This window comes from Bactrocera dorsalis, chromosome 3 (assembly GCF_023373825.1).
Source record: "Bactrocera dorsalis isolate Fly_Bdor chromosome 3, ASM2337382v1, whole genome shotgun sequence".
In the NCBI taxonomy this organism is placed as follows: Eukaryota; Metazoa; Arthropoda; class Insecta; order Diptera; family Tephritidae; genus Bactrocera; species Bactrocera dorsalis.
In genome coordinates this window covers 20112292-20136342 of record NC_064305.1, presented here as the reverse complement: position 1 = coordinate 20136342, position 24051 = coordinate 20112292, and the positions used below count along the sequence as shown (strand labels likewise).

Below are 24051 nucleotides of genomic sequence, written 5' to 3'. Positions count from 1 at the left end.
CGGAAGTCGTGAGCTGCTTGAGTCATATGTAAAAGAATCGTTTCTGGCCACTCCCAAGTGAATGGCGATCAGAGAACTTTCCTCACTTGCGTGAACTTCTACATATGACTCCATCCTCCATATATATATATATTATATATATGTATATAAAAAGTTAGTGTTCAAATTTGAAACAAATAAGCTTAGCCGTTTACGAGAAATGTTGGTCACCGACTTAGAAAACACCATTTTTAGAAAAACACGTTTAAAGTTTGAAATGCACTTCCAAGCACTCTGAAACGCCTTTTCAAGTTTGCGAGTAACTGCGAAAATATTCACCTGAACGATATGAAATACGTATGTATTCTTAAATATATGTACATCAAGAAAATAAAATAAAGAAATAGATTTTTTGAAAATTCTAACCCCTTTAAAGGTCGATCGTAAGAAGGATCTCACTTGGACGGACTAGAACACCGGTCATTTGTGGTACCTATAAACTCCTATATACTGGATCACACGATCCTTACAGGTCGACAAAGTGTTTTGAGCTTGTTAAAGATGTTGCTGAGATGCCAAATATTAGTTATAATAAGATTACGCAGATGTTTTAGCCTAAGTCTTGCAAAGGCTTGATAATGGAGCAGAAAGTACCTGGAAGTTCCATATCATCTGATTATTGGACGGTGTTCAGTGAACTTTGCTCTGGGTGTTCTACTCTAATCTAATAAGGACACCTAGTGGCACAAGTACTGGTCGACCAGCGTCTGGTAACTGCACGTGAGGTCCATTCGTCCCATACTAGTACGCAAATTCCATTCCGATAAGTTACTTGAGCTCAGCAAAAGTATTGCCCGCTTGCTGTCAGCGTGAATGCTCACCTCCCCGAAAGATGCTGATTTTCGTAGCAGTACGTCTACCGTCTGATAGTAGCAATTTCTATTACAATAAAAAGAGAGAGCTAAGATTTATGGATAGTTCCTTACAGAAAACTACTCCTTCAACCTTCCCTCCTAGCTAAAAACCCATCCTTTAAAAAGCTCATTGAGTATCTTCTCCACCGACTCCTTTCTATCCACATCCGTCTCGTCGATATGTGATCAGAGACAAAGCCGCCCGAGTGACCTCTGCGACATAATGATCCAAGTTTTCAGGAAAGCAGTTGAAGACGAGAACATATCCGCCGTATCTCTTTTCGGCCCCTTCATTCACTCAGTTTCTCTGAGTTTTTGAGCACACTACGCAGCAATACACCCACCGGAAATGTCTACAGGTACTATGTTTAAAATGGCACTAAACGCTATTGTTGGTGTAGTCTGTAGTGCACTGGAAATGTCGATGAGACCTCGCTGTCTTGAGGCCAATTAAATCGGACTAAAGAATATGCGATTGATTCCCTAATTTGCGAACAGAGATTGGTGTGATTACAGTTTTTAGAGCCAAACCACTACCTAAGGTGGGAGTCTCCCTCCACCTTTTCTCTACAGCTTCTCTACAGCACTATAAAGCAACCGATGCCGTCCTTACTTATCCATATTTTGCCTCCTTGAAAGCTTCATTTAAAGGATAAGCCCTAACCTAACTACCAATCTAACAAACAGAAGAAGAGTATAGGTCAGACCTTACATATAAGTTATAGTATATTCAAATAAATAAGTAAATTGGATTTATAAAAAAATGAGTTCAGTCAATCGTAGAGACTTGAGAGCTTAACTAGTCATACTTGGAGGGTCACGATTCGATTAAACAATCGTCCCGAGTCTAAAACCTGGTGCATTCAAATATAGTAAGTATGTTTTTATTGAATTCAAAAGGTTGCTGTCAAATGTAAATTTTTTAACAAGAGAGCAGACCTTAAGCATCAAAAACGGCTATTGTATATTACTGCTAAGAAGTAACGAATTCCAAACCGTTTCTGCAAAAATAATATATGCATGTATATGTACGAGGGCGTCTGATAAATAACCGACCTAACCATGATGCACGTGACTTTTTCAAATTTTTTTTTTTTTACATAGTCACCTTGTAACTCCACACACTTCTCCCAGCGACGCTCCCATCTCTGCAACCCTTCCAAACAGAGCGCTGGAAATGTTCATGCGCGCACGTTGTGGTCTAGCGTAAGCAAACGCGGCACCCAACGCGCGGACATTTTTCTCATGCCCAAATCTTGGTTTAATATGTGACAAAAACACGTTCTTTTGACATCTTCATAATCTCAGCTATTTCCCTAACTTTAATCCGGCGGTCTTCTAGTACCAATTGATGAACTTTAGCGATGTTATCGTTAGTGGTTACAGTTTTCGGACGTATTGCCTTTTAAAAATAAAAATTTAATTACAGCTCGACATTCAATTTTTTCCATTTTTGGGGAAATCACCCAAATAGACTCACGTCAACAGATAATTGCGCAAGATAAAATTCAGATGTGCCGCTAGCTTCACGTTGAGGTCGGTTATTTATCAGGGACAGCCCTTCGTATAAGCGCTCTATACTTTTCATTTAATGACTTAACACTATCTTCAACCTACTTTACCAACTTCAGTCAGTAAGCTCTTTAATTTGCCTGAAAATTAAAAGTATTTTGAATATTCAATTCACTTTCAGCGCGACTTTAAAATAAAATCCTTACATCTTTTTTAAATGACCACCATTTCCCCTCTCTACCGACATTTTTCGCAAGTTTATAATTTGTGGTTGTTAAATTCGTTGAAATTTGGTGAAATACTTATTGAAATGAACTTTTAATTAAAATGAGCATTACGCACTCATATAAGTATTATACACTGTATGTGTGATATATGTGTATGTAGGTACATTCGAAAATTTATGCCAACGCTGGACGTGCCAAAGCCACAATCGGTAGCTGCCTTTTGGCATGCCAATTGCATTAATTCGAACAAAACTCAGTAGCTTTTGGTGAAGAGAAAAATAAATGTCATAAATTACACAAGTGAGCAGACCAGTAAACACATACTTACATAATAAGTGTTTGCAAATATATTGTATATAGAGCTTTATTTACAAATAAAATTGAAGTAAATCTGTCATTTGTTTGGAAATCTTTGATTGATAATAAGTATATCGGCCGTTTCTATATATAATTTTAGTGTGAAAATTAAAATTTATAAGACTCGAATATACAAAAAAGATATATACTTGATATAGTACATACTTATATAAAGGGTGATTTTTTTAAGAGCTTGATAACTTTTAAAAAAAAAAAACGCAATAAAATTTGCAAAAATCTCATCGGTTCTTTATTTGAAAACGTTAGATTGGTTCATGACATTTACTTTTTGAAGATAATTTCATTTAAATGTTGACCGCGGCTGCGTCTTAGGTGGTCCATTCGGAAAGTCCAATTTTGTGGGCAACTTTTTTCGAGCATTTCGGCGGAATAGCCCGAATTTCTTCGGAAATGTTGTCTTCCAAAGCTGGAATAGTTGCTGCTTATTTCTGTAGACTTTAGACTTGACGTAGCCCCACAAAAAAATAGTCTAAAGGCGTTAAATCGCATGATCTTGGTGGCCAACTTACGGGTCCATTTCTTGAGATGAATTGTTTGTCCGAAGTTTTCCCTAAAAATGGCCATAGAATCGCGAGCTGTGTGGCACTGTAGCGCCATCTTGTTGAAACCACATTTGTCAACCAAGTCAGTCTTCCATTTTTGGCAACAAAAAGTTTGTTAGCATCGAACGATAGCGATCGCCATTCAACCGTAACGTTGCGTCCAACAGCATCTTTTGAAAAAATACGGTCCAATGATTCCACCAGCGTACAAACCACACCAAACAGTGCATTTTTCGGGATGCATGGGCAGTTCTTGAACGGCTTCTGGTTGCTCTTCACCCCAAATGCGGCAATTTTGCTTATTTACGTAGCCATTCAACCAGAAAATGAGCCTCATCGCTGAACAAAATTTGTCGATAAAAAAGCGGATTTTCTGCCACTGATTTTGGTAATAAAATTCAATGATTTGCAAGCGTTGCCGTTAGTAAGTCTATTCATGATGAAATGTCAAAGCATTACTGAGCATCTTTCTCTTTGACACCATGTCTGAAATCCCACGTGACTTGTCAAATACTAATGCATGAAAATCCTAACCTCAAAAAAATCACCCGTTAGTAGTATATGACTATAACATGTTTTCTGAAATTTTGGATTTATCCAAATCCACATAGAGGGGAACTTCACAGATTATCGTAAAATAAGCCTCCTTGCATTTAAGGTCCTATTGGGAGTGCTGTGTGAAAGACTGCAGCCCACTGTTAACAAACTTATTGGACCTTATCAGAGTGGCTTTTGATCTGGAACATCTACAATTGATTACCACATGCCAAATCTTGAAAAAGACCCTCTCCAAGCCGATTGATACCGAAGATGATTTTAGAAAAGGATACTTCCTATCATGTGATCATGTGACTTCTTCAATCCATCACTGAAGAAAATGATGCGAACTGCTGAGCTAAATAGAGAAGGAACAATATTATATAAGAGTGCACTGTTGATGTACGCCGATGATATTAATGTCATTGGCCTCAACAACCGTGTCATTAGTTATGCTTTATTCAGACTGTATAAGGTAGCGAAGCGTATGGGTCTAGTAGTGAACTCTGTTACCAACCAGTCATCGCATTCCCAAGAGCATAGCACGGTACTGTTGACAGTCATTACTTTGAAGTCGTAGATAATTTCGTCTATTTTGGCACTTGCATTAACACCAACAACTATGGCAGACTGAACCCATGCAGGATCATTCTTGCTATCAGCTGCTAATTTGGACTGAGTCTTCTTCTTTATTGGCATAGACACCACTTATGTAGTTAGCTTACAAGAGTGCGCCAGTCGTTCTTCGTGGAGCCGTTTGGTGGCAATTGGAGATTCTAAGTGTAGTCCTTCTCCATCTGGCCTTTCCAATGGAGAAGCAATTTTTCTTTCTTCCATTGAATGCGATATTCGCTGTTGCCAATGCGTAAAGAACTATAAATCTGCAAGATCTTCTTCTTGAAAAATGGATAAAATTTACTCCAGCTTTGATATTAGTCAAATGAGTTCATGCCGGTGGAAACAGAGGATGAGGAAGGCCTCCATTCTGTTGAGAAGATCAGTTAAAGAAGGATCTGATTTATTCTGCCACATTATACAGAATAACGCATTTATACTAGTATTATAATAATAATACCGAGAGCTTTGCGTCCTTCCGATTCTAAAATGAATGTTTTGATTCATTGTACCCCATTTAATGGATAACCTTTTGGCGTTGTGCGAGGCGTTGACAAATATAATGAAATTTTGAATATAAAATATTTTTTGCAATTCGAAAATTTTGTAGTCTTCTGTTCTTTGGATTAGTACAAAACTATATTAGCACCTTATATTATATTGTATATTTAGTTTTATTTTACTTAAATCAGATAAGTGTAAAGTTTTTCAAGAACTTTCTTTTTTAAATACAGAAGCCATAGTGTCGACCTTCTTTCATTTCTTCTTTATAGTAAAGTTTCGAACTTTAAAACCTCAAAATCTTTTATTGAAACATACGAGCCTTAACGAAGCATTGAATAGCATTGGTCAATAAAATTAAACCCGCAAGCGTGTTCTGGAACCCAATGACCACTGCATATATGGAGTATGAGGTGTTATGTAACATCTATTGCTATGGGTGAATTGCAACTGAACAGACGGAAACACAATTTGCGATTGTGTGTGCACATGAATTTTAAGTAAACACTGGAGGTCGATTGCAATCACCAACTAACGCACGCACCCACGCACGCCACATGAACAATGCGGACGTATACTATTTGAAATGCAACAGTGTAATTGCAACTGCGGCAGTGCGGTCAAAATAGTTGAAATCTCAACTGGCGAACTAGTTTCTGTAGTTATTCAGTCACTGAGAGTGGCCTAGGAGCGCAAGTTCTGCTGATATGCTATCAATGCTGTGGTCGCTGGTGAATAGAATGTGCAAGCTGTCTTATCGCTTGCATAATTTCAGCAACATCACTGCCTCGTAGTCTTGTAGCTCACAAGTCCTAAGAGGCTCTGTGAAATCGGAAGACAATCAGCTAACGTTGTGTACCGCCTCTCTGTACACAGTTATTATAGTTTATTATGGCTGTCCTCCGGCTGCTCGAACATCTCTCCTCATGCACCTTGCGTGGTCGCCTTGCCATGACTCGATTAATTATGGTCGACGCATAAGTAGAAATTGCGTTGACATTCGTGGTTTTCATACACTACTGACACTTTGACAGCTCGTGGTCAGCCAACAGCAACAACAAATGTTGTTAGTTGTCCGTAAGGCATAGATACTATATTTGCACATAACACAGGCGCTGTTGCTTATCATTATCCTCAGTGCTAAGTTATGTTGTGTTATGCTGTGCTCTGGGTGGAATGTTGTGCCCGTTGGTCACAAAGCTTGTTGTCTCATAGCGTTGCTTGTAATTAATTCGTGTCACTATTTCCACAAACACTCACACCCACCTACACATCTACATATTTCCTCTATGTATGCGTGTGGTTGTGTTTGCACGTAGTTATTGCCGCATTATTATGTGTATACATGCCAAGGCGTGCGCTGCATTGAATTTCGTTTGAAAATGCGAGTAATGAATGGTAGCCTTCTAACAGAAAAATTTAAGATTAAGGGTTTCTCAGTAAAAATGATTTAAATAAATTAAAGATCAAATGAATTTTGCTGTTATTTCAGGAGGTTAGAAAGTTACACATCATATAGTTTGTATAAGTCCTGCAAACCATATGATGGGATCTTTGGAGTATTATATAATAAAACATAAAATAAAATATCAATAGTCATTATAGTTGCGTTTTTTATAGCATTAAAGGGCATATAATGTACTTTGTCTTGATTTTGATCGAACAGTTTATATGACAGCTATATTCCACGGCGGTCTAATCTGAAAAATATGTTCGGAGATTGTAGCTTTGGCTTAGTTAGTAATCTATATCAAATGTCTTGTCGATACCTTGCCAAATTAAAAAAGTTTTCCATATAAGGACTTGAGTTGGATCGGTCAGGTATGTGCTCTAGTTGTCCGATATCGGCGGTGCCGAAAAATGAGCACTTTCTTGGTGAGGAAGGACGTGTGAAAAATTTCAGGTACATCTTTCCACAACGGAGAGACTTGTTCGGGGATATACAGACAAATATACAGACAGACGAACATGGCTAAATCCACACGCTGATTATTTACATATTTAGCTTGTCAGCTTTTGACATTTCCTTTTGGGTGTTGCACTCTGCTGCTTTACAGGGTTTTTTTCTGAAACCATTATATGAAGACAGATCCATCACTCAAGCATGACAAATATGTTGAATTTGGGTAACCGCAGCTGTTAAGAAAATTGGCAACGTTGCCATAAAAAGCGAAAAATGAAATGCGACATCTTTGACTAATATTCAGCTAATTGAAGCAGTAGTCTTCGGATAAAAAGAATTGGTACAATTTGTATTATTAATTTCCATATTTTAAGTTTAGTACTGGTGCTGACCGACATTTTTGTAGCTATCAGATTAACATCACATAATTTAAGTAACTTAAGTGTTTACTATTTTTAGTTCTGTTACTGTCGGCAACTATTGTAAATTATATATATTACAATATATACATATATATACTAAATTGATCGATCCATATTATTACTATAATACCTTAATCTCAGAATAAGTTCAAAGACGACTTTCTTCCCCGGTTAATAAGTATTACAGTCCTAACTTAAAATAAATGGTTTTGTAGACGTGATTTTCAAGAAGAATTAAATAATTTTCAAGCAATGTCAGCATCAACGCGTCGAATATTCTCTTCCAAGGCATCAATCGTATCCGGCTGTGTAGACAAGCAACTTTTCATGACCCTACAAATAGTGCAGCGATTTTAAATCGAACGATTTTGGAGGCCACGCAAACGACCCAACACGGGATAATGCACTTACCTAAAGTTTCTTTAAATAAATTTATTGTTTAGTTGGCTGCATGGCATGTGAGCCCGTGCTGTTGTAACCAAAGATCGTTTACATCCTCCATTTCAGGTAGAAAAAAGTCATTAATCATGTCTCTATAACGTTCTTTAATGACACTATATACAGTTAATATTATGGCTGGTTTCATGTTTGAAAATAATTTGTATATGGACCAAAGATTCTATCTGCCCATAGAAAACAGCAGTGTCTTTTGAGGATGTAATGGCGTCTCAGCAATGACTTGTAGATTATAATATTTAAAAAAAAGCGAGCTTCATCGCTGATCAAAATATCTTGTGAAAATCGGGATCAATCACTCAATATTTCACGCGCTTGTCTTCGGTTAGCACTGTACACCATTTCTGAAACATTTGTGCGATTTGCACACTTTGTGTCAGAGCAAGTCTGTGCATTATACGAGGTATGACAATTAAGTAATGAGACTGATTCCATAAAAATCGCTTATTTGAAAAGTATTCTACAACTCTGTCATCCCCTTCAAAGTAGTCCCCTTGGGCAGCTATACAGCGATTCCAGCGCGTTTTCCATGCTTCGTAACATTTCTGGAACGCTTCGACTGGGATGTCCGCGAGTACCCTCGTCACGGCCGCCTGGATGTCCGTAATCGACTCAAAATGGGTTCCTTTGACCACCGATTTTGTTTTAGGAAACAAAAAAAGTCACAGGGTGACATGTCGGGCGAATAAGGCGGCTGTTGCAACACGGCGATCCCTTTAGAGGCCAAATACTGGGACACGCTGAGGGCGGTGTGGCACGGCGCGTTGTCGTGAAGAAGGATCCAGTTACGAGCGATGTCTGGGCGCACCCTGTTGACTCGTTTTCGCAATCTTTCGAGTACTTGGCAATAGTAGACTTGATTCACAGTTTTCCCGGTGGAACGAATTCTTTGTGGACGATTCCACGGCTATCAAAAAAGGCAATAATCATCGTTTTCACCTTCGACTTGCTCATGCGAGCTTTTTTCGGGCTGGTGGCCCGCGGAGATAACCATTGTGAGCTTTGGCGTTTGGTTTCCGAGACTAAGAGCACTATCACCATACACTCTTACAATTTTAGCGTACGTTTCCGAAGCTGTTTCGCCCAATCTGGCGCAAAGTTTTATCGCGACGCCTTGCTCTTGATTTCGTTTTTCCATTTTCGTGACGAGCACTACAAACACTCGTCTACTCAAATTGACGCAGCAGGCGAACTAAACAAGCTAGAGCAATGGTACATATATCAGTGGAGAGGGGAGGGAAGCCGAAGGAAAGGGAATTTCAAGGTCACAGGTTTACCACAAGCGCGGCAATAAAATCAGTCTCATTACTTAATTGTCAAACCTCGTAAAAGGCTAACCAAACTACGTATGGATTAAATAATGGTTTTAAAAAATATCAACTTCGAAAAAGGTATTGTCTCATTGAAAACTATACCTAAAGAACGCATTATAAAGTTTTCTAATTAAAACAGAGTTTTTCAAGGAAGACATCTACAGGGTTTTCCAATAAGAGTGATATGATTTCTTTAAAAAAAACACACTAATTGTTAAGGAAATTCAAATGTTGTTTTTTAGTATAAAGTGCAATAGATACAATTAAGCTTTGAATATAACATCATTCAAATGACCTTCATGACTTCTCAGCAACGAGTTCGATGAACCCAATTTTCGAGTACTTTTGCCACTAAAGTAAGTCGTATGTCTCGTTCAATATTGACTTCTAAAGCTTGAAGAGAGTCTGGTTTAAGACCAATGACATGAAACAACGCCACAAGAAGTAATGGTGTTAAATCACAACTTCTTGGAGGCCATTCAATGTCACAATTTCCTGAAATAATCGAATCCCGTAACTTTTCTCGCAATATTTCGGTTGTTGCACATGCTGTGTGGCACGTAGCTCCGTCTTGTTGTAACCAGATATTGTCAAGATCAACCAACTTATCAGGATTAGGTTATCAACGATTCATACCGCTTTCCATTGAGAGCAACGGTGTCAACGGCTTCATTTCGAAGGAAGTACGGTCCGATGATTTCACCAGACCACAAATTGTCAATAAAGATTCTTTATTAAAACTCGTGGATTTTCTTCGCACCAGAAAAGGTAGTTTTGTTTATTTACCGCACCACTCAGATGAAAATGAGCATAATCGCAGAAGATGATTTTTTCATTCTTTGAAGTGGTTCCAGGCAAAATTCACTACGTTTAAAGTGATCCAATGGTTTCAGTTCTTCACTGAGAGAAATTTTATATGAATGCAACCCCAAATCCCTTCTTCACATTCGCCAGGTTGTGGTTTGAGACAGTCTCAACTTTAGAGAACAAATTGCAATCGACAAACTGCATTCTTCAGTAGTTTTTACATGAAACTAGAACCTAGGATATTTTTAACGAGGTTTATTGAGTGGTTATAACTACCAATCACTCTCGTACTTTCTTCAGCCTTCCTCTTTCTTGTGAAATACGGCATATCAAATTGTTTCACAATAATTCCATTTTTATCCTCCATCCATTTTTATTTTCGTCCAAGTTAACGATTATTCAGAATTCAGCCGCTAATGATAACAAGTTTATCAGTTATAATAACACGATTACTCTCGGTATCCCAACCATATGAAGAAATATAGGGAAGAGTACGCTTATAAGCTTAATTAGGGTTAAGAATGAATATAAATGGCGCAAATGTAAAAAAAAATTTAATTGAAATTGATGAGCAATATCGGTATAACTTCTCCGAATACGCAGCAATCGGCAGCAAGCCTTCGGTATTGTTGCGCATTTTTTGCGGTTTTTAATGCCACCCACTGACAAACTGTTCGGCAGATAGAAGACACAAAAACTACATGCTGGCGGCAACTGGCTTTTATCATCACACACACATACAAACAAGCAGCAGCACAACAAAAACCGCTTCAGCGCCACTTCAGCTGTCAATGCTAATGATTTACTACGATTTTTTTTACTCCTACCCGCTGACTGTTAGGCTGCATAGAACGGGTGTTGGGCAACGCTCGCAGGCGAAAAAAGATATGCAAAGCTGTAGCAGAGAAAAACGACGAAATGAAGCGTGAGCGCAAACTTTTTTACAACAAAGCGTATGAATTTCACATTAGAGCGCAATGCTTGCGCACAGGACTCGCCTAGGCGGCGCATGCAGACACAAAGTTAGGGCAGGAAACAGTGGAGAGACCTTGCTATCGCCTGCGGCTAAAGCGTAGCGCAGCTTATCGCCAAATGTGTTGTATATGTATGTATGTGTGTGTATGTGTAAGTAATTGAACATGTCACACGACCAACCTTATCAGCATTTTAGGCCGATATGCGTATAAAAGTACCCAAAGTGCCATTTTGCTCCGAAGGCAAGGGACAACCGCGCAGATCTTGCCTTGTGCTGCATCCGCAGTGTAGTGTGTTACTAGGCTTTGTCTGTTGGCGTGCTATCAGCTGGTTGCGGTATTACGCTACCTGTCTAACAAACGAATTGCCTTCCCCCTCCAGGGCGCCTTTAGTTATGCCTCAATTTCACTCGGCCGCCATTAACCTTTCTCATTTGCCTTTTCGCCGTTAAGCGCCCACAAATAAATGCTGATTCATTTCCATTGACATTAAGTATTTGTTTTTGTTTTTATTTTTTTTTACATTGAGGTAGCAATTCAAAAACAAAAGCTCTTACAATAAACGACCTTTGCACGTAGTAAGTCTGCGGGTGTGAGTGAGGCAGGTGTGCGGTAAGAGATATCAACTTAGGTTCGCGGCCTATTAACTAGCAGCTTCAATTGTCTGCTAGCGCTTGCGGTTGGTGGGAACAATTGCGGAGAATTAAAGTTTTTATGTCGAAAGTTTGGCAATTCCAAAAGTTTTTGAGGCACGTCGAATAATGTTATAAAATATAAATGAAAAAAATAATAATAAGGGAGTCTTTGTTATTGGGTTGTTATACCCAGTGCATATTTTTAGGCTCCTCATCGATATTGGTGACATTGTAACAATTTTTTCTTGATTAAATTGCAGAACTGAATCTGGAACCGAAAATTCTGTGATATTTTTTCTATTAAATTGTATATACGAGTTTTTCATTCCGACGAAAAAAAATCTCGAATACCGTTTTGTAAGATCAGCACGCCAACTCACGAAAAGCTCCGTCAGGATCGTGAAGGACCTTTCCGAGCCGTTCGATACCAAACGAGGTTTCAGACAAAGCGACTCCCTATCGCCCGACTTCTTCAAACTGCTGCTGAAAAAAGTAATGGTGGAGAAACACCTGGCTACGCTTGGAATCTCCAATTGACGCCACGGTGCGAAAAGAAAAAACTACTGGTGCGCTGTTGTAAACTCGGCTATAATCGCTTAAGCGGTGTCTACAACAGTAAAGAAGAAGAAGAGATCAGCACGTTTTGTTCTCCTTTTTTTAAATATTAATATTAGGATTTATACCACGCTTTGAGGGAATAATAAATGTCTTACAAGCCAGTAAAGACTTGCCCATTGGCTCAGAAGTTTTATTTTACTTTTCTATTCGTCTTCTCAACCTCTCCACTTGCCTTTTTCCCAGACTAATTCAACTTCCCCTTGTACCCAAGTCTTTTTCTCTCTCTCTCTCTGTTTTTCGCATCACTTTGCGTCCAATTCAGTAGGATTCATCTAATAATATTGACTCATATCGTTCCGAGTAACGAGAATTTATCATTTCCTAAAAAATGTACCCATAACCATTCTATCAAAGCCCAGGAACAAACCCTGTACCACCTTCGAGAGGTTCGCTATAAAAATAATATGAACAAACATCTGAGGATTTCACTGAAATTATATTCCAATCTAATAATGCGTTTAAAGTACTAAAGTTTTTGTTACATGCATTGGGTAAAAGGTTTGAGGAAAAAGTCCTCGTTATCTGTCACATTCTCGCATATTCACAGTTCAGTTTTAGGATTTTTTTTTCAGTTTTCCATTATATTCTTATACTTTGTTTTTGATGGCCCCAATTTTAGTTTGCCTCCTTTTTGTTGTATTTCGTTAAGTTAGTTTTTTGTTAGCTTTTTTTGTATTTTGCTTCAACTTTATCGCGAATTTCAAAGTTTGCCTGCCAATCACTTGCTTGCGTTTTATTAATATGTATTTTTAAGTAGTTGGCTTGTTATCGCTTTTTCGCTTCTTTTGAACCCCTGTCAAAGCGGCCTGTTTAACAAGTGGGTGTATAAAATTCTGACGAAAAGTTTGCCGTAAGCCTTATTGGACTAATTTGCATTTTTTAATTAAAATGTTTGGAATTCATAAATATTTATAACGGGTGATACAAGTAGAGTCGTGTCAAGCTGTGACATTATTTTTGTTCAGTATTATTTGGCATTTCTTCACGGAAAGACTTACGTCTGAAAAACATTTACAAATCGTTCAACTTTATTACGAAAGTTCATGTTCTGTAGAGAATGTGTTTCGCGTGCTTCGCTCAACTTATGGTTAACGTAATCGGCATACTAAGCATACTAATCGCAACACCATCAACCATCTTGAGGTCCAGTATTCATTATTGAATAATATTCGACCGAAAAAACTACGGCCAGCACGCAGTGAAGCACATACATACATAAAGCAGCCGTAGCCGGGAGTGTGCACGCATACCTCGGCGCCGTTTGCAGCAATTCGGACTGACTGATATAGTGGGCTGAAGGTCATTCATTTAATCGTTTCATTGCAGAATCGCTGACGTTTGTGCTTTTCATTTTTGTCCGGTTTTTGAAGGAAAATGGTCCTATGTGTGACGTATGGAACGACTTGGTGCATTTTACGTCGAGATCTTAATTAAAAGCGTACAAAATACAGCTTTTGCATGAACTGAAACCGTTCGACCGTTCCAAACGACATCGCTTCGCACTATGGGCTTTTGAAAAGTGCTAAGAAGATAAGACGTTTTCGAGGCAAATTTTGTTCAGCGATAAGGCACAATTCTGTCTGAATGGGTATATAAAAAAGCAAAATTTTCACATTTCAGACGAAGAGCAGCCAGAGGACATTTAAGAGCTGCCACTTCATTTAGAAAAGACAACGGTTTGGTGTGGTTTGTGGGCCGGTGGAATCATCGGTCCATATTTCTTCAAAAATGATGCCGCTGAGAATGTAACCATCAATGGGGACTGTTTTGCGTTATGATAATCAACTATCCAGTTTCCGCACATCTCATCAATCTATTGCTTTATTGAGAAAACACTTCGGTGAGCAGAGAATTTAACATTTTTGGCCGGTCGTTTGGCCACCAAGATCGTGTAATATAAATTTTAAGTTTATGCGGACAAGACCGCTTTGCTATAGACCTTCGAGCAAAGTTATTTGCCACTTACCAGTCGAAATGCTCGAACGTGTCATCGGAAATTGAGCTCAATGGCTGAAATGGATAAAAGAGATAATCTTCAAAAAATAAATGCCAAAGAATGTTCCTTCGAATGATAATAAAAATTATCCATTAAACTTGAATTTTCTATTTTTTCTTTAAAAAAGAAGGGAACCTCGAATTGGATCACTCTTTACAACCTCAAATTCCATCAAAATGTGCTTTTTTTGAATATCGTATATACAGGGTCATAGGAATAGATGCTTTCGCAGTTGAAACTTGCTGCTTTCACTGATACTTTGTTCTTATACAACATACACAGGTCAACATATTATTTTAAATTGTTTCTTTTTGACTCATCTTAAAGTTTCAATAATTATACCCTGAACAGGGTAATTTAAGTTTGTGCCGAAGTATATATATAAATGATCAGTATGTTGAGCTGAGTCGATTTAGCCGTGTCCGTTTGTCTGTCTGTATATACGAGAAAATATTTGCTTGGTCATCATCTGCCGAGCGTCGACTAATATATATTTCAGTTACAACCCCTCAAAATATCGAATTATGGTAGTTTGAAATCACCCAAAAGCAAAGTAAAGTGGATTCAGGTGACTGTTTTATACGAAATTTTGAGTTTAGGCATTGTCAGTTGGTGAAATAATTTTTCTAGAACACAATATCAAAATATGTTCTTCTGACTGTTAGTCATGTACTCAAAACAGCGGGCATGTCACATTTGTCATTGCGACATTAATTTCTCAAAATGCAGTTTGACGTTTTATAATTGAGCACAAATGTCACTTTTTGCTATGTAAGCGAAATTCGGTTAAAACGTAGAAAACACAAAACTCACGTAGGAACATTTTTGATTTACTGTACGTTTGTGCCATACCTCGTCTACACCTAAGCACGAAGCTGCGTATAAGAGTATATAGAAAGTGAGATGTCTGCGTGGTGCAGCGACAGTTTGAGTGACAGGACACATGCTTGTATCCTGCCTGTATGTGATGGCTTTCTTGCCACCAAATCAAAGCGTAATTGGATTTGTGCCTTCACTCAATATTTCAAAATAGTAAAAAACAAGAATAAAAAGCCAATGCATTATATGCATTTCAATTATTTACGATTTAGATTTAAATTCAATGAGCTGTTAAATGCGATCTGGGTCAAAACGTATTTATTTGCATGGTATGCAAAAACCACAATTATATATATGTACTATAAATTATTTCTATATATGTATTTGCGAAAGAAAGGCACAGGCATTAGCAGTTGCCAAACGAAGGACGTAAGATAAAGTTATATTTCTTCTTCTTATATAAAAAGCTATCCTGGTTTTAGTAATAAGTATATGGATATGTGCGAGATATATAGTATAATAACGGGTGATTTTTTTGAGGTTAGGATTTTCATGCATTAGTATTTGACAGATCACGTGGGATTTCAGACATGGTGTCAAAGAGAAAGATGCTCAGTATGCTTTGACATTTCATCATGAATAGACTTACTAACGAGCAACGCTTGCAAATCATTGAATTTTATTACCAAAATCAGTGTTCGGTTCGAAATGTGTTTCGCGCGCTTTATTTTGTTCAGCGATGAGGCTCATTTCTGGTTGAATGGCTACGTAAATAAGCAAAATTGCCGCATTTGGGGTGAAGAGCAACCAGAAGCCGTTCAAGAACTGCCCATGCATCCCGAAAAATGCACTGTTTGGTGTGGTTTGTACGCTGGTGGAATCATTGGACCGCATTTTTTCAAAGATGCTGTTGGACGCAACGTTACGGTGAATGGCGATCGCTATCGTTCGATGCTAACAAACTTTTTGTTGCCAAAAATGGAAGAACTGAACTTGGTTGACATGTGGTTTCAACAAGATGGCGCTACATGCCACACAGCTCGCGATTTCTATGGCCATTTTGAGGGAAAACTTCGGACAACAATTCATCTCAAGAAATGGACCCGTAAGTTGGCCACCAAGATCATGCGATTTAACGCCTTTAGACTATTTTTTGTGGGGCTACGTCAAGTCTAAAGTCTACAGAAATAAGCCAGCAACTATTCCAGCTTTGGAAGACAACATTTCCGAAGAAATTCGGGCTATTCCGGCCGAAATGCTCGAAAAAGTTGCCCAAAATTGGACTTTCCGAATGGACCACCTAAGACGCAGCCGCGGTCAACATTTAAATGAAATTATCTTCAAAAAGTAAATGTCATGAACCAATCTAACGTTTCAAATAAAGAACCGATGAGATTTTGCAAATTTTATGCGTTTTTTTTTTTTAAAAAAGTTATCAAGCTCTTAAAAAATCACCCTTTAGTTAGTTTCGGAGTATAAACATAGCCTTGTCTAAAATTATTAATTTTGTGTGTGACATTAGCTTTCCTTTTCTCTTTATCCATTAATGTTTTCAACATGATCCTAAGTAGTTCCAATGATCTTGAGTTGTAAAAAGTTTAAAAACTGTCTTTAACTACCGCTTTTCTCCTTGGCATTCTATACTCTTACCGGCTAACATTTTTTTCGCTATTTACCATAAGTTACAAGCTTAAATTTTGAATAAAATAATATGAAATGTTACAAGTCAATTGAAAAATCCCCTTCTTACCATAATAAAAAATATTTGTTTGGCAAAATTCTTTTTTTATATTCAACATACTTGTAGTTCTTAGTCTACTGATAAGGCGACTCTCCAACTTTTTGATATTAGTTTTGGAGTACGATTTGCCCTTCGCTTCATTGTAGACCTCAGTTTTGGCGATCACATCTTAATTCTATAAAAATTTCTTCCTATTGAGCATTCTTATGATCTATGAGAGCAGGTAATAGTCGCAGGGCTAGACCTGTGCAACACGGAGGGTGCGGAAGCAACTCGAAGCCAATTAATGGATTTTTGCAATTCTTAATGTCTTTCATTTTCTTCAAATGCGACCTTTTCCGCGGTTTCGTCCAATGATGCTATATAAAAGTCGCTGATAACGGTCCGGCATCCCAAAACACAGATGCCATAACCTTACTAGTCGACTATTGCGTTTATCCAAGCTTTGGAACAGGTTCATCGTGTACAGTACCCTCGGATGTATGTCGATTGGGCTACGGAGAGAAATGAAGAAGCCATCTTCCTCCATTGTCACACATCGACATTCCTCTTGAACACATCCAAACACTGCTACGAATCATCAACTCGTCGTAGTTTTTGGTCAAAACTAAGCTCGTGGCATTTACTTTGCACGGAAGCCTCGCATACCCAAATATTCGTAAATGATATGATGTACACATTCAGTTGATGTTTTTAGAGTGCCTGCTTTCTCAAACAACTTCACTTTACGGTCATCCAAAATTATTGTGCGGACTTTTTTGATGTTTTCGCCGGTAGCAACCTATTCTGGGCGTCCTCTCTAATTCGATTTGTCACTTGCCTTCGAAGGCTAAACTTAGCATATCAATCCTTGACGGTTGATTTTCTCAGGGCAGTGTCCGGAAACTCGTCATCAAGCCAAGTTTCTGCTTAAACTGTATTTTTCCCTTCAAAAAATAATATTTTATCAACATAAACTCACATTAAACCAACGCAAATACAAACTCATAATCCCTAAAATCACAGCTGATTCACTAAAAAGCTGGGTTAAATCAGCACACAATCACGCTTGCCGTGACACAGATTTTCCTAATCCGCAGCGAATATAATAGACAAATTTACATACTTCACTCAGGTAGTAACAAAAACAAGTAGCAAATAGTGACTTGAATTGTATGCTTAACAAAAACTACAATGTGCCCTGCAATCTCATCATAAAACAGTGCGCAGCTTTCAACGCATGAAAAAAGGTGTTTCAAATTACGGGCCATTGTTGTAATTGTAGCAATAGCATAAAATTTACTTAATTACCATGGGGAACGCTTGAAGTGACCTTAAGGGAGCGCTGGCAGCCAGTTGCTGCTTATGGCGGTGCTGAATGAAGCGAAACGAAGCATAAAGCGGGTTAAACTTTGCATAATTTCAGGCGCTCAAGCGCATAAGTAATGCACAAATAACGAAAATATTCCAAAGTGTTGGAATACTTGTAGCGCGGTATGCGGTGGCGGGTTACCGGAGTATCTGTTGTAATATGAAATGTAAACGCCTGGTCTGCTACACACAAAGTCGAGCTATTGTTTAAGTTAAATGATTGCATAAGTTAAAGAGATACGAACATTAATATTTTCAGCAAACTCACTGTGAAATTTACTAATTTGTATTCAAAACTGCGTTTACACGCATTTCTCTGTTTCTACTTTCTCTAGTGATATTTCTTGACTAATTTTTTGTTCTTTTTTCGTTTTTCTTTGCAGTTGCAAGTTTTCGACGCCAACAAGGATGGACGTCTGCAGCTCTCCGAAATGGCCAAGTGAGTAAATATGCATTACTTTGTAATGTTGGAAATGTTTCTATTGTATTTTTGTTGTTGTTTGCAATGTAAATATATACAAAATATTTCAATGGGAAGCGCACTCATTTTGACAAGATGGCGGCAAGTGCAGAGAGTGCGCTGGCTGCGACTGCTTGTAATGATATTGCCTTTCAGAGTTTGGCGGCTTTTTACTAATTACTTAAATTTTCGATGACTTTGGATTTGTTGAGTAAATAAGTTAACTTTAGTTTAGCGTAAAATCTTGTTAAAAATGTTGAAATAGAACATCGAATTTCGCTTTAGTCAAGCCAAAATAGGTAGTTTTTTTGCTCAGATTAATGCTGAAAACCTGTTAATCTGCAGTTGAGAACAATAAAAAGGACACAAAATTAAAACTTCAAAACAACAAAAATTTTAAATAAATAAAATTTAAAAAATAAGCATTCCGGCTTGTAAATTTTTTTGAGCACCGATATGAAGCAAAATTTTGTCAAAAAATTAGAAATTTTCGTGTTTTTATGTGCTAAAATACTCAAAGTTAATTATACTTTTTTTGGTTGAAATTTAGAGATTAATGAAATCTTGGAGTTCTAACAGGTCAAAGAATTTGTCAGTTTCTAAAATATGTATTTGTTTCGAGTTTTCCAAAATGTTTTTTATACTCTTGCAACATGTTGATAAAAAGTATAATTTTTTGTTCACTTAACGTTTGAACATTTCGCATAAAACTAATGGAGATATATGGACAATACACAATTATTATCATATACAGTCTGTCAAGTAAGAGCGTGGTCGCGATAATTTATAAAAAAAAATTGTTTTATGAAACTTTCATATTTATATCTACATACATTGTACACATTACAAACAATGATGCAATTTGGTCAATAATATGTCCAGTCACCACCGGCGTCGATAATTGCCTGGCATCTCCGAGGCATGCTTTCTACTAATTTGACGGCGTATTCTAGTGGCAAGGATCTCCAGATCCGACGAATTTCGTAAAACAACTGCTTCAAAGTGTGTGTGCGTCTTCCACGAAGCTTCTGCTTAATATATGCCTACATATTTTCTATAGCGTTTGCATCGGGCGACTGCGACGGCCAATCCAATGTAACGATGCCAGATTGAGTTTTCCACTGAGTACAGAGCTTGCTGCGGTGTTTAGGATCGTTGTCCTCCTGCAGAATCCAATCTTCATTTTTTCTGATGAACCATCGTTTGGCAGATGGCAGTAAAGCCTTTTTGTAGATTTTTATCATTTTCTCGGCATTTAAGTTGTCAGTAAAGAGGTACAAAGTGCCGAATTCCTGCTTTGAGAAGCAGCCCCAAAGATGCACCTTTATTCCATGTTTTACGGTCCGCTGAACAAGCCTATTGGTGGAAGTTGACCAGGCTCGCGTGAGGACAGAACGTGCCCATATAGAACATTCATCAGTAAAAATGACATTTTCAAAATCTCTATCAATATTCTCATGCGCCCAAGCGAGTCGCTTTGTCAAAAGTTTTTCAGTCAACAGAGGCTTCTTCATTGTGTTGCGCCGTTTCAGATTATGAGTATGAAGAAGGGTTCGGATAGTTTCGTAGGATATATCTAAGCCGTTTGCAACTAATTTTGCTTGTCCTTGCCACAGTGTTAAAGCAGGATTCCGCGAAAACAGATTCTCTATCCTTTTTTCATCTTTTTTATTCCTATCGAACCACGTTCTGGTAAATCATCGAAATTTTTAGCCACTTTATATCGCTGTATCCACTTCTGTACAAATGCCTTCGACTTTCTCATATGATTAGCAGCCGCTAATTGCGACATTTTGGGACGTTTCGGGTGGATGCAAAGGAACATAGCCTCGTAGCGCGACGTGTACTTAGCACTCAGGGCGTTTAATGTGATTCTTTTTCAAAAGATCAACGACAACTGAACCTTTAATGACAATGCATCAAGGACAAAGCTTCCCTCTATCGGCTCGCAAAATAATTAGAGCGAAATTTTTCATTAACTGTCGGTAAAGTCGACCACTCTCTTACTTGACAGACTGTACATACATATGTATATATATGATCAGGAAGGCGAGACGAGTGAAATATATCTGAGTGTCTGTCTGTCTGTCCATCGGTGCTCGCTGTAACTTGAGTATAAATTAAGATATTTTAATGAGCGTGGATGGGCGTGAACGGGCCACTATCACGTCCACAAAACGTCATTAATCGAAAAAGTATATAGTGACATAACTGAGACTAAATTAAGATAAAGAATAAAATGTTTCACAACGAATCACAGTAAGGAGGGGCAGGTAAGGAAGATTTGTAAATCTTAAAAAAAAAATCAATAAATCTATATCACCCAAATTTACACAGAATAAAATTTTGAACGCTTCATTCAAGTTGCCGAAATGAATTCTCGTTTTTAGAAATCCCTAGGTACCGTATATCTGGTCTCCAATGCCTATCGTTAATTTTTTACTGAAAATATTGGTCAATGTGCGAAATATATAATTGAAATTCGGAGAGAACGCTTTCTTGATAAAAATATCCCTGAGAGCCAAAAGTAGGTTGAATCGGGTAAATATTTCCTTTAGCCCCTTATGCCTAATATAAAGATTGTCGAAGTTTCGTGTGACCTTATACTGCATATTTCGACCAATATGTTAGTTATATCAATAAAAATGATAGGCTCTCTTCACTTATAACAGTGTATCTTTGGACTTTAATTGTAAAATGTTGTCAAATGTACCCGGTGATAATAATACATAATTTTTGTTTTGATTGTAATCCATTCACGATTATGTCGAACAGTGAAATTCATCCTTTTCACTACATTTTCCAATATTACTTACACCTGAAAGAACTACTGTGAATAAATTGAAATATGAATTTTGTCTACTTCATCTCCTTCAAAATAATCGCCTCCCGCTGCAATACAATTATACCTACAAATTTTCCATTCATCATATCACTTGAAAAATTCTTCGTCGTGATGGCCATCAAGTCTTCTTTGATTCAGCTTTTATATCTTCAATTGAGTCAAAACGGTGTCCTCGGAGTGGTCATGTGAATTTGCTGAATAGCCAGAAGTTACACGAAGGTAAATCAGGCGAATGCGGTGGTTGCGGCACGATATTAGTTGAAAATGTGGCGAAATGATCACGAATAACCAATGCAGCATGAGATGGTGCATTATCGCACTTCTTTGTTCAAATTCAGACAGAGTAAAAATCGAAGAATTTAGAGGCTTTTAGAGCCTCACAAAACGACGCGTATCTCAAATACTAATGAATTTTTTGACGTGAAATTTAGCACAGATGTCACAAACAATACTTCCAACTTACAGCAAAAAAATTTACCGATTTGAAAAACACGCGAAGTATAAATTAAAAATTCACAGCCGGTTGTGATCAGTGCAAGAGTATAAAATGTTCGGTTACACGCGAAATTTGCCCTTCCTGACTTTTTTATAAATGACATTTGAAGTCAAAAAATGATGGTTAAAATCACAAAATTTTCTTGGATTTCCGTTCAAAGTTCTTTTTCTTGTTATAAGCATAAACCCTTTTAGGTGAATCTATCGCAATTGTACGTAAACATGAACTTAACAAATTTGGGCTAAAGAAAAATTTTCATGTTAGCTGTATTACAACCAAGATGCACGAAAGATAGTAACAAATTATATGGAGACGAAATTTAAGTACATATTAGTGCGGGTCACCTTTTTCTATGAAATCGCGTATGCGGGTAATGTTTTACAGATCACTTTAAACAACTTTGCTTACAAGACTATGGGTCTAAAACAAGTTTCGAGACAGCGAATTTTAAGGCGAAGTTTAAAAAGTGTGAATACTCGGTTGTATGGGAGTTATGTGATGTATGGTGTTAACCGATCTGACCGATTCCGACAAATGATTAATAGAACACTAAAATACAACTTAGTATTAAATTTCATTTGGATATCTCAAAAACTAACGAACAAATATATGGGATACCTAAAAAACTTCACTGTAAAAATCGCAGGCTCGAACCCGATTCAAAGTCGCTTAGACAAAGTTGTGCACAATGATCCGTCGAATTTTTTCCGCATAAGCGAAATTTTCTTTTTTTTGACTGGCTGTAAATCAACCCATTTTACTACATACATATACGTTGCATGCTTTTCACATCTAGGCTTACTTTCCAACTAATCCCATATTTTTCTCCTTTTCACCTTCGCTGAATATTTCATGCACTTTCTGCATATTTAAATGAAATATGATATCTCGAACCATCTCCCCAATCCAATTTCCTTTTCACCAATTCACAAACACTCACATATTTCCACCTCTCACAGCACTTGACCCCCTTCCACACATTTCCGGTTCTTCTTAAAACCGAGAGATATTTAACTTGGTACTTTTTGTTTGTTTGCCTGTGTTCTATTCAATCACTAACCTCTTATGTGCTTCCTTTTATCTTCCTATTTGATTTGTTTATTTTCGCTCATTACAGATTGCTTCCGGTAAAAGAGAATTTCCTCTGTCGCCAGGTTTTCAAGGTAAGTGCTGGACTTAAATATACATTTGCGTTTACGTGCGTCCCTTCGAAGCCACTGAACCCTTCTAATTTCAATTACTATCGTTAATACACATACAGACACGTTTACATATATGTATGTATATAGAAGAAGATTTGAAGTACGAATAAAGATAAATTAAGAAAATGGAAGTCCGAATTAAATTCCTAGGTATACTCATACTATACATATATGTACGTACACATATACAAATATTGAAAAAATAGTGAGGTATTTTTAGAAAAGCAGCAGTGCAAATGTTGCATGAAATTGTTTCGATAATCAGAGATATGGATTTTGTGTAAATTTAATTATATAAAAGCTATTTGAGGACATAGCAAAGAGTTTGTTTTAAGTAATTGACTGTGATTGCCTAAGCACATGACATGACTAAGCTTAATTACTTAAGTAAATATTTTTAATATCGTTTTACTATCATCTGTAATATAATTTAATGACTTCAATATTAGTGCAATCTTTTTCTTTTCATTTTCGGTTGCAATCATACTTTTTAATTTGATTGCATTGCTGCAAGCATGCTTCAGAAAATTAAACAACAAATAGCTGATTCGCACAATTTAATCTAAACTCTCCCAACATCTAACATTTATATTTATTTTTCTAAGAGACACTATAGATATTTTATTACATTAAGCTTGAAAAATAATATTGTACGCATAGCAGTGAAAAGATAATAAAAAATCGCATAAAATATATTTATTAACAATTATTTAAGAGATTTTAAATTTTAAATGAATTTTAAGCTAGTTAATTTAGACCCAAGCACATCCTTCGTAATATAGCGTAAAGGTTCAAATTTCTTCTCATAG

At 37.3% G+C, this 24051-nt stretch overlaps 1 protein-coding gene across 2 annotated transcripts in view; it reads left to right on the top strand.

Annotated features, from left to right (window-relative positions):
• The window catches only part of LOC105222226 (calbindin-32), a 93467-nt gene extending 70133 nt beyond the window's left edge, over positions 1-23334 (top strand). Inside the window, exons 6-7 of one of the 2 annotated variants that reach the window (XM_049451930.1) lie at positions 18623-18678; positions 23158-23334. In XM_049451930.1, coding sequence (XP_049307887.1) covers positions 18623-18678; positions 23158-23290 — 189 coding nt within the window. In that variant the 3' untranslated portion in view covers positions 23291-23334. The remainder of the gene's footprint in view (positions 1-18622; positions 18679-23157) is intronic. The other variant, XM_049451929.1, reaches the window with a different exon arrangement.
• Positions 23335-24051: the final 717 nt, after the last annotated feature.